Source organism: Procambarus clarkii, unplaced genomic scaffold (assembly GCF_040958095.1).
Source record: "Procambarus clarkii isolate CNS0578487 unplaced genomic scaffold, FALCON_Pclarkii_2.0 HiC_scaffold_136, whole genome shotgun sequence".
Taxonomy (NCBI): Eukaryota; Metazoa; Arthropoda; class Malacostraca; order Decapoda; family Cambaridae; genus Procambarus; species Procambarus clarkii.
The window spans coordinates 377,620-391,687 of NW_027189169.1; the positions used below are offsets into that span (position 1 = coordinate 377,620).

Here is a 14,068-nt window from a genome sequence, read left to right on the forward strand (position 1 = left end):
TAGATGACTGTCATGCCCTTCAAGAAGACCTGGACAAAATAAGTATATGGAGCACCACTTGGCAAATGGAATTTAATGTTAATAAATGTCATGTTATGGAATGTGGAATAGGAGAACATAGACCCCACACAACCTATATATTATGTGAGAAATCTTTAAAGAATTCTGATAAAGAAAGAGATCTAGGAGTGGTTCTAGATAGAAAACTATCACCTGAGGACCACATAAAGAATATTGTGCAAGGAGCCTATGCTATGCTTTCTAACTTCAGAATTGCATTTAAATACATGGATGGCGATATACTAAAGAAATTGTTCATGACTTTTGTTAGGCCAAAGCTAGAATATGCAGCTGTTGTGTGGTGCCCATATCTTAAGAAGCACATCAACAAACTGGAAAAGGTGCAAAGACATGCTACTAAGTGGCTCCCAGAACTGAAGGGCAAGAGCTACGAGGAGAGGTTAGAAGCATTAAATATGCCAAAACTAGAAGACAGAAGAAAAAGAGGTGATATGATCACTACATACAAAATAGTTACAGGAATTGATAAAATCGACAGGGAAGACTTCCTGAGACCTGGAATTTCAAGAACAAGAGGTCATAGATTTAAACTAGCTAAACACAGATGCCGAAGAAATATAAGAAAATTCACCTTCGCAAATAGAGTGGTAGACGGTTGGAACAAGTTAAGTGAGAAGGTGGTGGAGGCCAAGACCGTCAGTAGTTTCAAAGCGTTATATGACAAAGAGTGCTGGGAAGACGGGACACCACGAGCGTAGCTCTCATCCTGTAACTACACTTAGGTAATTACACTTAGGTAATTACTTGCGGAGTTCTGAGTGCGTTGATGGTGAATGTATATAGTGTGTGACAGTGTATAGTGTGTAAATATATTGTAAATATACATAAATGGACATGAAACATTGGTATGAATAACAGTATGGTGGGAGAAGGGGTGATCGTGAATACGATGTTGGAGGAGTGAGGGAGGATTGGCTGCGTGTGGCAGCTCACACTCGCGGAGTTTTGTGTGTGTTTATGATGTGTGCGATACTGTACAGTGTGTAAATAGATTGTATATGTACATACATTAGCATGATACATTGGAAATATGTGCAGGATATGTGTATACAGTGGTACCTCGGAATGCGATTGTCCCTGTATGCGAGGTTTTCGGAAGGCGAGGTGTATTTACTCCAAAAATTTGTCTCAGAAGGCGAGGGTTACTTCGGGAGGCGAGTTTGGACGCGAGTTTGTTGATACGCGTACAGCCGACCTAGCGCGTTCGTCGCCCCTCCGCCCCTCAGTTTATTATTGTCTCGCGCTCAGTGACTACCCCCACATCAATTCTTCTCGCGGATTTTCAGTGTTTTGTTGGATTTTTGGTGATTTGTCTATACAATTTGTTATTATATATCTCACCATGGGTCCCAAGAAAGCCAGTGGTAAGGATAAAGGCCAGAAAGCTCATGTGAGGATGACAATAGAGGAGAAACAAGAGATCATTCGGAAGCATGAGAACGGTACACGTGTTGTTGAACTTTGTAGGCAGTACAACAAAGCCACATCAACAATATGCACTATACTTAAGAAGAAAAATAAGATTATGGGTGCTAAAGTGGCAAAAGGAGTAAGAACATTAACGGCACAAAGACCACAAATACTTGAAGAAGTGGAAAAGTTGTTATTAATTTGGATACACGACAAGGAGTTGGGGGGTGATAGTGTTTCGGAGGCCATTATTTGTGAGAAAGCCAGGGTGTTGCACAAAGACCTTCTAAAGAATACCCCTGCAACGAGTGATGCAGATAAGAAAGAGTTTAAGGCAAGCAGGGGCTGGTTTGAAAAATTTAGAAAGAGAAGTGGTATCCATAGTGTTACAAGGCATGGGGTTATGTGATGTGATTATGGAAGGGGACTCCCCTTCCAAACAGTAACTCCTCTCCTCCTCCCCCCTCCTTACCATCTTCCATACGCCTACAGCACTCGACAGCAAGGTAAGTAATAACTGGAACACAGTTTTGTAGGTTTATTTAGATGAATTAGGTAAATTAGGTATAAAAATTTAGTTTGATGTGGGGTTTTTGGGGTAGTCAGGAACGGATTAATTCATTTCCCTTTATTTCTTATGGGGAAATTAACTTCGGAATGCGAGTTTTCGGAAGGCGAGGCGTCTCCAGGAACGGATTAAACTCTTATTCTGAGGTATGCCTGTATATGTGTCATGCACGTAACATAGTGTCTTTGAACAGTATGGATGTTCTACTGCCATAATATAGTACACGTGTTCATTATACATTGGACTGACACGAAAAAACAAATAAATGTATTTGGAACTGTGCGCAAAATCTGAACAAAAATATATTCATGGCAACTCGCGCATTTTGTGCCGGGCGCCCTACTGGCCCCGGGAGCATATGCCATGGGCGACCGGGGATTGATGACGTCACGCGCCAACTTACGGAACCCATAGCAGCCAAAGTAAGTACAATTTCGACTTTTTGTTAACATACCCATACTCAGGGAAGGATTTTTGATACTTTCAAAAACAAAAAGAACTTACCTGGTTGATACCTGGTTGATGGGGTTCTGGAAGTTCTTCTACTCCCCAAGCCCGGCCCGAGGCCAGGCTCGACTTGTGAGAGTTTGGTCCACCAGGCTGTTGCTTGGAGCGGCCCGCAGGGCCACGTACCCACCACAGCCCGGCTGATCCGGAACTTCTCTTAGAAAACCGTCCAGTTTTCTCTTGAAAATGTCCACGGTTGTTCCGGCAATATTTCTTATGCTCGCTGGGAGGACGTTGAACAACCGCGGACCCCTGATGTTTATACAGTGCTCTCTGATTGTGCCTATGGCACCTCTGCTCTTCACAGGTTCAATCTTGCATTTTCTTCCATATCGTTCACTCCAGTACGTTGTTATTTTACTGTGTAGATTTGGGACCTGACCCTCCAGTATTTTCCAGGTGTATATTATTTGGTATCTCTCTCGTCTCCTTTCTAGAGAGTACATTTGGAGAGCTTTGAGACGATCCCAATAATTTAGGTGTTTTATCTCGTCTATGCGTGCCGTATATGTTCTCTGTATTCCCTCTATTTCAGCAATCTCTCCTGCTCTGAAGGGGGAAGTGAGTACTGAGCAGTACTCGAGACGGGACAGCACAAGTGACTTGAAGAGTACAACCATTGTGATGGGATCCCTGGATTTGAAAGTTCTCGTAATCCATCCGATCATTTTTCTGGCTGACGCGATATTTGCTTGGTTATGCTCCCTAAACGTTAGATCGTCGGACATCATTATTCCCAAATCCTTGACATGCTGTTTTCCTACTATGGGAAGATTCGATTGTGTTTTGTACCCTGTATTATGTTTCAGATCCTCATTTTTGCCGTACCTGAGTACCTGAAATTTATCACTGTTAAACATCATGTTATTTTCTGCTGCCCAATCAAAAACTTTGTTGACATCTGCTTGTAGTTTTTCAATGTCTTCAGCAGAGGTAATTTTCATGCTGATTTTTGTGTCATCTGCAAAGGACGACACGAAGCTGTGGCGTGTATTTTTGTCTATATCAGATGTGAGAATAAGGAACAGTAGCGGTGCAAGGACTGTACCTTGAGGTACAGAGCTTTTAACATCGCTTGGACTCGATTTTATCTGATTGACTGTTACTCTTTGTGTTCTGTTCGACAGGAAATTGAGTATCCAGCGTCCTACTTTTCCAGTTATTCCCATTGACCTCATTTTGTGAGCTATCACCCCATGGTCACATTTGTCGAACGCCTTTGCAAAGTCTGTGTATACAACATCTGCATTTTGCTTTTCTTCTAGGGCTTCTGTGATTTTGTCATAGTGGTTGAGTAACTGTGACAGACAGGATCTTCCCGCTCTAAATCCATGTTGTCCTGGATTGTGCAATTCATTGTTTTCCATAAAACTAGAAATTTGATTCCTAATCACTCTTTCAAACACTTTTATTATGTGTGATGTTAGTGCAACTGGCCTATAATTTTTTGCCAAGGCTTTACTCCCCCCCTTGTGCAACAGAGCTATATCTGCAGATTTAAGTGCTGCTGGTATCTCCCCTGTATCCAGGCTCTTTCTCCATATCACGCTGAGTGCTCTCGCTACTGGTACTTTACATTTCTTTATGAATATTGAATTCCATGAGTCAGGCCCAGGAGCTGAGTGCATAGGCATATTATCAATTTCTCTTTCAAAGTCTTCCGAGTTTGTGGTAATATCCGTTATATTATCTGCAGCTTGAATGTCATTCATAAAGAAGCTGTCTGGGTCATCAACTTTCATGTTGTTTATTGGTGTGCTAAACATAGCCTCATACTGGCTTCTTAGAATTTCACTAATCTCTTTGTTGTCCTCTGTGTACGTACCTTCATTTGTAATTAACGGTCCAATACTGGTCGAGGTTTTGGATTTTGATTTTGCGTATGTGAAAAAATATTTCGGATTTTTCCTTATCTCTTGTATAGCTTTCTGTTCCAATTCCATTTCCTCAGACTCATATGATCGCTTCAACGTTTGTTCTATTTCCTCAATCTCCCTGCTTAGGCTTGTTTTCCTTGCTTGTGATAGTTGTGTCTGCCGAAGCATTTCCGTTATTTTTTTCCTTCTCCTGTACAGTCGTCTCCGTTCTCTTTCTAGAGTGGTCCTCTTTCTGCCCCTCCTCACAGGTACGTGCTTCAAGCAGACCTTGTAAGCTTCAGCTGTCAGTTGAGCTATTCCCTGTGTGGGAGTTTTGTCGCTTAAGACCGTCTCCCATTGAATGGTTGCAAGGTCTACATTTATTTTTTCCCAGTCAATCCTCTTATTGTTGAAATTGAATTGATTGAATATTCCTTCTCGCTTGTTGGGTCTCTTAGACCTACTACCGTTATTTATGCTAGTTCGCACTTCAATGAGCTTATGGTCTGAGTATGAAGTATCTGAGATTGTGATATCCCTGATTAGTTCATCATTGTTTGTGAATAACAAGTCTAGTGTGTTTTCGTTCCTAGTTGGTTCTGTAATCTGTTGATTGAGCGAGAATTTGTCACAGAATCTCAAAAGTTCTCTAACCTGTGGTTGGTTATTTCCCGGGTCATTCCCTGCTATGATATTTGTGTTTGCCGTTCTCCATCTTAGACTCGGTAAATTGAAATCTCCAAGAAAGATAATATCTGGAGCTGGGTTTGCTAGGTTGTCAAGTATGTTCTCTATTTTGTGCATCTGTTCTGTGAATTCCTCAATCGTTGTATCTGGCGGTTTATATATTAGAATAATAATTAGGTTTAGTTTCTCTACCTTCATTCCAAGTACCTCTACCACCTCATTAGTTGAGTTTAGTAGTTCTGTGCATACCAGGTCTTCTTTAATATACAGACCTACTCCTCCATTTGACCTAGTTTTTCTATCACATCTATATAGATTATAATTTGGAATCCAGATTTCACCATCCATGTAATCTTTTGTATGAGTTTCCGTGAATGCCCCAAATATTGAGTTTGACTCTAATAGAAGGCCATTTATGAACTTAACTTTATTTCTTGACTTTGGCTTTAAACCTTGAATGTTTGCAAATATGAATGATTGTCCATATTGTGTGTCACTTCTTGAAGGTTTTGGTAGTTCTCCCTCCTCTCTACCCTGACCCAGGGTGTGTTGTTGTGACAATGGTTTGTCCAGTTTTGGAAGTGATACTGGGGAGTGTGGTAGTCTCTGTGTAGTTGGGGGGTGTAGCACGTGTGGGCTTGATGACGAACCGTAGTCCAGTCTTGGGCATTTCCCCCTCTCCATCCATACTCCTGCCACGTTTCTGCCTGTCTGTTTCTCCCTCTGTTTGTACCTGCCTCTAAAAAATTTTCAGGGCTATTATGTTGGACTTCTTCTCTTATATGGCGCTGTGTACCTCTGACGTGGAAATCGGGGCAGTGAAGATCGTAGCATTTTCTCTCATTGACTGAGAGTGTGCATAGCTTAGGGTGAAAATATCTACACTCTGTATCAAAACGACATCTGCCTTTCTCTAACCAGTTTCGGCATTTCCGTGGGTGCATGAATGAGCATTCCGTGCCTCTGGGCCCATATCTACACTGTCCTTTTGCATAATACCAGCAAATATTTTCATTTGTGATTGTATTATTCTTGTTTGTACCCATGCACGACTTGGCTACCTCTGTGTTTTTTGTACCAACTTTCTCGTTTCTGCATTCATTCTCGGTATTGCCCTTATCTTTCTCCTTGTTGCTTTCGTCTTTCTCATTTGTGTTCTCATTCGTCTCATTTTTTCTCTCCTTATTCATATCACCAGTGTGCTCTACAATATTGCCTTCATTTTTGTGTACCTCGACACTATACCCTTCTACATTGCTACTTTGACTCTCTAAATTCTCAGTCCCTGGGTTGTGTTCAGAGTTCGTTGCTGTCTTTATATACTCTGCATATATTTCTGGTAGTTTTTGTGTGAATTGTAGCCTGTGTACTTCAGGAATGTTATTCATTAGTTTGGTGATGTTTTCCCACAACTGTCTGTCTCTTTGACAGATCCAGTAGTTACCTTCCCGGTTTGCATATTGTGTAGGTAATCCTGTACAACTCAGGTGAAACCTTATGTTACAAATGTTACATACAATGCCTACAACACTCTTCCGAAGTGACTTAAGGCAGCCTCCACACACCTCCATGTTGGGTTTGTGATGTTATAATAATATATGCATATATTTACGTATTATATGTATGTATATATAATATGTATCCAGTATATTTATAATATTACATATGTTTATTTGTTCAAGTTTATGTGGGGGTACTTATCGCCTTGTGGAGAAAATATGGTCGTCTTGGGACCGTCCAGTTGACCGTTGTTTGTCCCAGGTCGGGGGCAGGATGGGCAACCAGGATGTCACTGGTTGCCAGTTACTTGATTTATACACTGATTATGTGCCTGTAATATCCTAAGGGAATTTCTGCTTTCTTCCGGCTTGCAATGTTATTCACTTACTCTATTACTAGTTCCTAGCTCCACTTTCCCGTATTACCGTATATATTGCCAGTATATTATCACTGAGGGAGTATACTGTTACTGCGGGACGTCCTCTACACTGTGTAGGCCTCGTGGCTGTGTAATAAACAGCCTAGTGTGATGCCTCCTCCACAACTTTACATTTATACTTTTTCTTTGTACAATTCTCTAACACTATCCACTAATTTATATGTTGTGTTACACGTTCCACTTCACTGTTCAACGTATCACTGCTCGCTATATTTGATATATATCGCTTATGCCTGTACACATGAGCCTGGTGGCACTGGCTCACCACGTGGGACCACCTTTATTCTGTATTTAACTCAAATTTCCATTGTTAATTTCTGTATTCTATTTTCCTACGGGTCACTATGCACTTGGTGATCACTGTGGGCCGTAATCCATGGTTGTAATCCTAAAAAAGCCCGGTTTATTCCAGTGTTTTAACGGAGCGCGACGACGACACGTCTGTCCCCTCCCCCCTTATTCCATATTACTTATTCCAGAGAATTTATTTCCTGCGCACTGGGGAGGGGGGGGTCCGTATTTGGAAGCCGAGCAGCTCAGTGGTTTAAATACATTTTATACTTACTACTACTACTTAACTACTACTGTTACTTGTACATACTGTACTGTAGTACAAAATATATCTTACCCTTATTGAGGACTCTTGTTGGTGTATGGAAGACAGTGAGGAAGGGGGGAGGAAGAGAGGTGTTAGTGTTTGGAAGGGGGGAGTCCCTTTATATATATAATTATATATATAATGGGGGAGTCCCAATATAACAGGAGTTATGACATTTCTAGGGTACTCTCTCTTATGTTTTGCAGGCATACCACTAGGACATGGTTGTGGCTCACTGCTTGCTTGTCTTACTATGAATCTGTCTAATAGACACTTGTTTTTCCCTACATTTTAACACTTGTCTGTAGTGAGACCACATAGTCTCACTATGAATGATCTCTTGTTTTTCCTCTATCGTCATCCTCACAGCTATTTTCTTAGGTTGAACTTTACCACTGACTTTCTTGGAACCCATGGTGTGATATATAATAAGAACATTTATAATCAGAAACCAAAAAAGCACATAAACAATTAAATTCTTTACAAATAATTCAAATGCGGTCATCACTGGGCGGGAGACACTGGTAAACTGAAGCGTGCCACGTGCTCGATCGGCCCATACGTGTATCAACAAACTAGAGCACCGAGGCAAACCTCAAGAACCGAGTCAATTTTTTTTAAGAAATTGAGCTCAGGGACTGAAAAATTTGAAAACGGGCATTCGAAAACCGAGGTTCCACTGTATTGCAAATAACAAATTAAAAAAAAAGAGTCCACTCATGGATGTCAACCAACAAACTCACATTAAACATAGAAAAGACCTATTACATTTTATTTGGAAGTAAATCTTCAAACTAAATTCACCTTCAGATAGACAATGTTAACATTAGCATTACAAGTGGTGGAAAGTTCCTTGGCCTATGTATAGACAAGAGACTAAACTTCAGAACCCACATACATCACATAACTAAAAAAGTCTCAGAAATGGTCGGTATACTCTCTAAAATCAGATATTATGTTCCCCACTCTGCTCTTCTTTCACTATACTACTCATTATTTTATCCCTATCTTACATGCAGTATCTGTGCATGGGGTTCAACCACTGCAAATTACCTCAAGCCCATCATCTCTTGGCAAAAATCTGCTATCAGAACTATAATAAACTTTGTCATCAGATAATACACAGCCCTTCTGTGTAAGTCCCTAAACATGCTGAACATAAACTCACCACACATTTTCTTGTGCTATTTTCATGTACAAAACCTTGTTCATAAATGCTAATTCTGATCTGAAACTCTTCCTTGATAGGTGTAATAGAACCCATGAGCACCACACCAGAAATAAACATCTCTGATATACAAAGAGTTAAACTAAATCTGTGCAAACACTCCATGCAGGACTCAGTCTATGGAACTCACTCCCCTAATGAATTAAAAAAATTGTCCATCCTATGCCTTATTCAAAAGTAAGACCAAAGGGACCTAATTTCATCCTCATAGTTTCCTACCTTGTGCTCCAACCTCACACTGTTGATACCTGGTTGATACCTGGTTGATGGGGTTCTGGGAGTACTTCTACTCCCCAAGCCCGGCCCGAGGCCAGGCTCGACTTGTGAGAGTTTGGTCCACCAGGCTGTTGCTTGGAGCGGCCCGCAGGCCCACATACCCACCACAGCCCGGTTGGTCCGGCACTCCTTGGAGGAATAGATCTAGTTTCCTCTTGAAAATGTCCACGGTTGTTCCGGCAATATTTCTTATGCTTGCTGGGAGGACGTTGAACAACCGCGGACCTCTGATGTTTATACAGTGTTCTCTGATTGTGCCTATGGCACCTCTGCTCTTCACTGGTTCTATTCTACATTTTCTTCCATGTCGTTCACTCCAGTACGTTGTTATTTTACTGTGTAGATTTGGTACTTGGCCCTCCAGTATCTTCCAGGTGTATATTATTTGATATCTCTCTCGTCTTCTATCTAGTGAGTACATTTGGAGGGCTTTGAGACGATCCCAATAATTTAGGTGCTTTATTGCGTCTATGCGTGCCGTATATGTTCTCTGTATTCCCTCTATTTCAGCAATCTCTCCTGCTCTGAAGGGGGAAGTGAGTACTGAGCAGTACTCAAGACGGGACAACGCTGTATCTTGTGCTACCCAATATTAGCATTTGAGACATGCAACTTCACCAGTGTAATCAGTACAATCAATTTTTATTGTAGGCTATTGTGTTGAAATCAAATTCTGTTTCAATATACCTTTAAATTACTCATATGTTAATCTTACCTGCTAGGTTAAGAACCTGTCTAAAAAAAACTATTCATGTTAGTGGCTTTGCAAGAATGTAAGAACAGTGTTATGTACTCTCACAACCCAATGTACCTTCTCATTTATAAATAAATAAATAAATAGTCTAATCTCTCAGTAAATTTGTTCATAACTTTCTTATAAAAAGACAGTTAAAATTGTTGTTTAGTGCTTTGTGTTAGAAATGCCATATATTCTATAAAAAACTTTTTTAATTCTAGAAATCGGCTGGCAACTCAGGACAGCAGAGCTTGCAGAAGCGCTTACTACGAGAAGCGCTGGAGGAAGATTCTTCTGTGTTTCAGTATGATGAGGTATATGATGACATGCAGACCACCAGAAATGCTGAAGCAGCTGCAAGGAAACACACAGCAGACAAAAAGGTAATAATGAAGGTGTTTTGTTAAGAAATATTTGTACCTTTATGTGAAGCCTCTGTATTGGTTTAAACTCTTAACCCTTTAACTGCACGGCCTATACATATGACACCCCCAGTGCGCAGGAAATAAATTTTCTTGAAAAAATTCCTTTCTTGTTTTAAAGTGTCAAAAACCCTTCCCTCAGTATGGGTATGTCAAAAAAAATTTTGAACTTGTACTTACTTTGGCTGCTATGGGGTCCGTAAGTTGGCGCGTGACGTCATCATTCCCCGTTCGCCCATGACGTACACTCCCGGGGCTAGTAGGGCGCTCGGGGTGGGGCGAGCCAGTTGCCGCGAATATATTTTTGTTCATTTTTTGCGCACAGTTCCAAATACATTTTATTTGTTTATATGTGCTAATCCTATGTATAATGAACACATACACTATATTATGGCAGCAAAACATCCGTACTGTCCGAGGACACTGTGTTACGTGCATGACACTTGTGTACACATATGTTGCACATATTTACCATGTATCATGCTAATTTATGCATATATACAATCTATTTACAGAATAGACACTGTCACACACTATATACATTCACGATCAACACACTCAGAACACCGCGAGTGTGAGCTGTCACACCCAGCCAGCCCTCCCTCACTCCAACATTGTACTGTCTCCACTCGATCATCCGGACTATATGGGAAGGACCCCCAGCCGGATTATCACATTTTTTTGGATAATGGTACTTTTTCACCTAAGTGTCCAAAAGTGACCATTTCCAACTATTTTTATACTACAAACAACATAATTTGAATTGCCTTGCCACATATAATTATTAAATATTCAACTAGAAACCTCAACTTACCTTGTCAGTGTTCATCTTCTTGATTGATGCCACACATCTTGAAGTTAAGAATTCTTAACAATTTATGTAACCTATACTAACACAACACTAAAATTAACACTTAAAATTACTGTACAGTTCATTAAGCAAAGTTAGTTTTGACTGCCAGCTGCTGAAGATTCACTGGTTGAAGGCATTTGGGTTGCCTGTGATGCCTCACTTGTTAAAGGCGCTTGCTTGCGCCTCACTTGTTGAAGGCGCTTGCATGCCCTCACTTGTTGAAGGCGCTTGGCTTGCCTGTGGTGCCTCACTTGCTGATGGCGCTTTGCTTGCTTGTGGCGCCTCACTTGTTGAAGGCGCTTGGCTTGCCTGTAACACCTCACTTCTTGAAGGCGCTTGGTTTGCCTGTGGCGCCTCACTTGTTGAAGGCACTTGGCTTGCCTGTGGCGCCTCACTTGTAGAAGGCGCTTGGCTTGCCTGTGGCGCCTCACTTGTTGAAGGCGCTTGGCTTGCCTGTGGCGCCTCACTTGTTGAAGGCATTTGGCTGCCTTTGACGCCTCACTGGTTGAACAACACGTAACTTGTCTTTAACACTTTAGTGCGCGCGACACTCCCTGAAAAAAAAAAAGCGGGTTGTGCGCGCGGCGTTCTGGGTGCTCAAGCGTGAACACAAAAAAGTTTATCATCTTTTCACGCTCCTAACATCAATTCTCAAGCTACGTTTTTCATTTTGGTATCAATGCGTTAGCAATAAAATTCTCTACAAGATCATATTATGCATAAAATGTCACCCAAGCATTTGCTATCCCACCACGAAGTAAATAAACACGAAGATGACTCGCCGTGACACCCAAACAGGAAGTAAATGTTCATACTCTTTCGTTTGTTGCCAGCCTCACAGTCATCCTACAGCGCTTATTTTGATATCACTGAACTCGCAATAAAATTCCCCACCCAGACATATGCCTATCAATGTCTAATTATGTTCCGCACGAGTGTGGGAACTGGGCGAAGCGTTAGCCGTGATTTCAGCAGCGACGACACTGTTGTGATGCAGCGCTTTGAAAGTTTATACTTATTTCACTGTCATGACATTATTTCTCGAGCTACGTATTTCATTTTTATAGCAATGTGTTCGCAATAGAAAGTTCTATAAGAACATGGGTAGAATTGGCCAACAGACCGTCAAATAAATTTGCGGCGAATAAAATCTTACGCGAATCTTACTCGTGTTTGTACCCGTGAGCGTAAAAAGTTTTTACTTTGCTCATGTTTTTTCAAGTTTATACTTGATTCACTCCGTTTTTTTTTGTTTGTATAGTGTTCGGAATAAAATTCTCTACACAGACATATGCATATAAATGTAGAATCATGATCGCGGCCAACACAAGAGTGTGTGGAGTGCGCGATTACCCTCGTTGTGACACCAATTCAATAGTCTCTCCTCTAAGTTACAATACATTGCCGTTTTCTCAAATAGGCACAGTGCCTATTAGAGAAAACAAAAATTTAATGGCAAACATATTCATACAAACCCCAAGTCGATCGATTAGTAAATACCCAATATAACACTGTCCGTAAATTTACGTCGTGATCCGACAAGCGGTTAGGGAAACCGCCCGTAAGTCCAAGTCGAAAATCCAGGAAAGTGTTAATTGCTAGGACAACCTTCTTCCTCTTAACACCTCCAAAATGATTGATGCTGCTACCAGACATAGTCTTGGCGAAAAATGTTCAAAGTTACTATGAAAATAAAAAAGTTATTTAAAAAATATTTCACTAATGGCGCAGCACTGTTTATAACAAGAGGGACGGACGCACATGGGTTGACCAGTGTTGGACGGGTCCACTTGGGGCAGCTATAGCACGTTACGTAGGCCACCAGGAGGAAAAATCTCACAATATTTTTTAAGGAAACTTCAACCTGTGCACATTACTTTTAGGAAACTTATATATATGTTATTACATAATTACTAGTACTTATTTCATTTGTTTTTAGCTATGATTAATTGTTCTAAAATTAATGGTAATTCCTGTACCCAGGTGGTCCCTCCTGACGCTCCCCTCCCACCCTCCCGACACCATCCACCCACCCCCACCACCTCCTCCACCATGCGTCTATAGCCACAGAGGCTGTGGCTCACAGCCATAAAGCCTTATGCTAACATAAAGCTCACAGCCTTATGGCTAACAGCCATAAAAGGCTGTTAAAAAAGTTGGAGCAACAGGCAGGAGTAAAAGGGAAGGTGCTCGAGTGGATAAGAGAGTACTTAAGCAACAGGAAACAGCGAGTAACGGTGAGGGGGGAGACATCAGAGTGGCGAGATGTCACCAGCGGAGTCCCACAGGGCTCAGTACTTGGACCCATCCTGTTTCTAATATATGTGAACGATCTTCCAGAGGGTATAGACTCATTCCTCTCGATGTTTGCTGATGATGCAAAAATTATGAGAAGAATCAAGACGGATGAAGATAGACAGAGACTACAGGATGACCTGGATAAACTGGAGGAATGGTCTAGAAAATGGCTGCTGAAATTCAACCCGGGAAAGTGTAAGGTGATGAAATTAGGCGAAGGGAGCAGGAGGCTGAACACAAGGTATCATCTGGGAGGGAAAATCCTGCAAGAATCAAATGGAGAGAAGGATCTGGGGGTTGATATCACACCGAACCTGTCCCCAGAGGCCCACATCAAAAGAATATCATCAGCGGCATATGCTAGACTGGCCAACATAAGAACTGCCTTCAGAAACTTGTGTAAGGAATCTTTCAGAACCCTGTATACCACTTATGTAAGACCAATCCTGGAGTATGCAGCTCCAGCCTGGAGTCCATACCTAGTTAAACACAAGACAAAGTTAGAGAAGATTCAGCGGTATGCCACCAGGCTTGTCCCGGAACTGAGAGGATTGAGCTACGAGGAAAGGCTAAAGGAGCTGAACCTCACATCCCTGGAAAACAGAAGAG

General features: G+C 41.4%; 1 protein-coding gene across 2 annotated transcripts in view; it reads left to right on the forward strand.

Annotated features, from left to right (window-relative positions):
• LOC123756890 (nuclear speckle splicing regulatory protein 1) overlaps positions 1 to 14,068 on the forward strand; it is a 142,557-nt gene that overhangs the window by 89,825 nt on the left and 38,664 nt on the right. For both annotated transcript variants that reach the window (XM_069320451.1, XM_045740302.2), the window contains exon 3: positions 10,108 to 10,269. In XM_069320451.1, the coding sequence (XP_069176552.1) occupies positions 10,108 to 10,269 (162 nt within the window). The remainder of the gene's footprint in view (positions 1 to 10,107; positions 10,270 to 14,068) is intronic.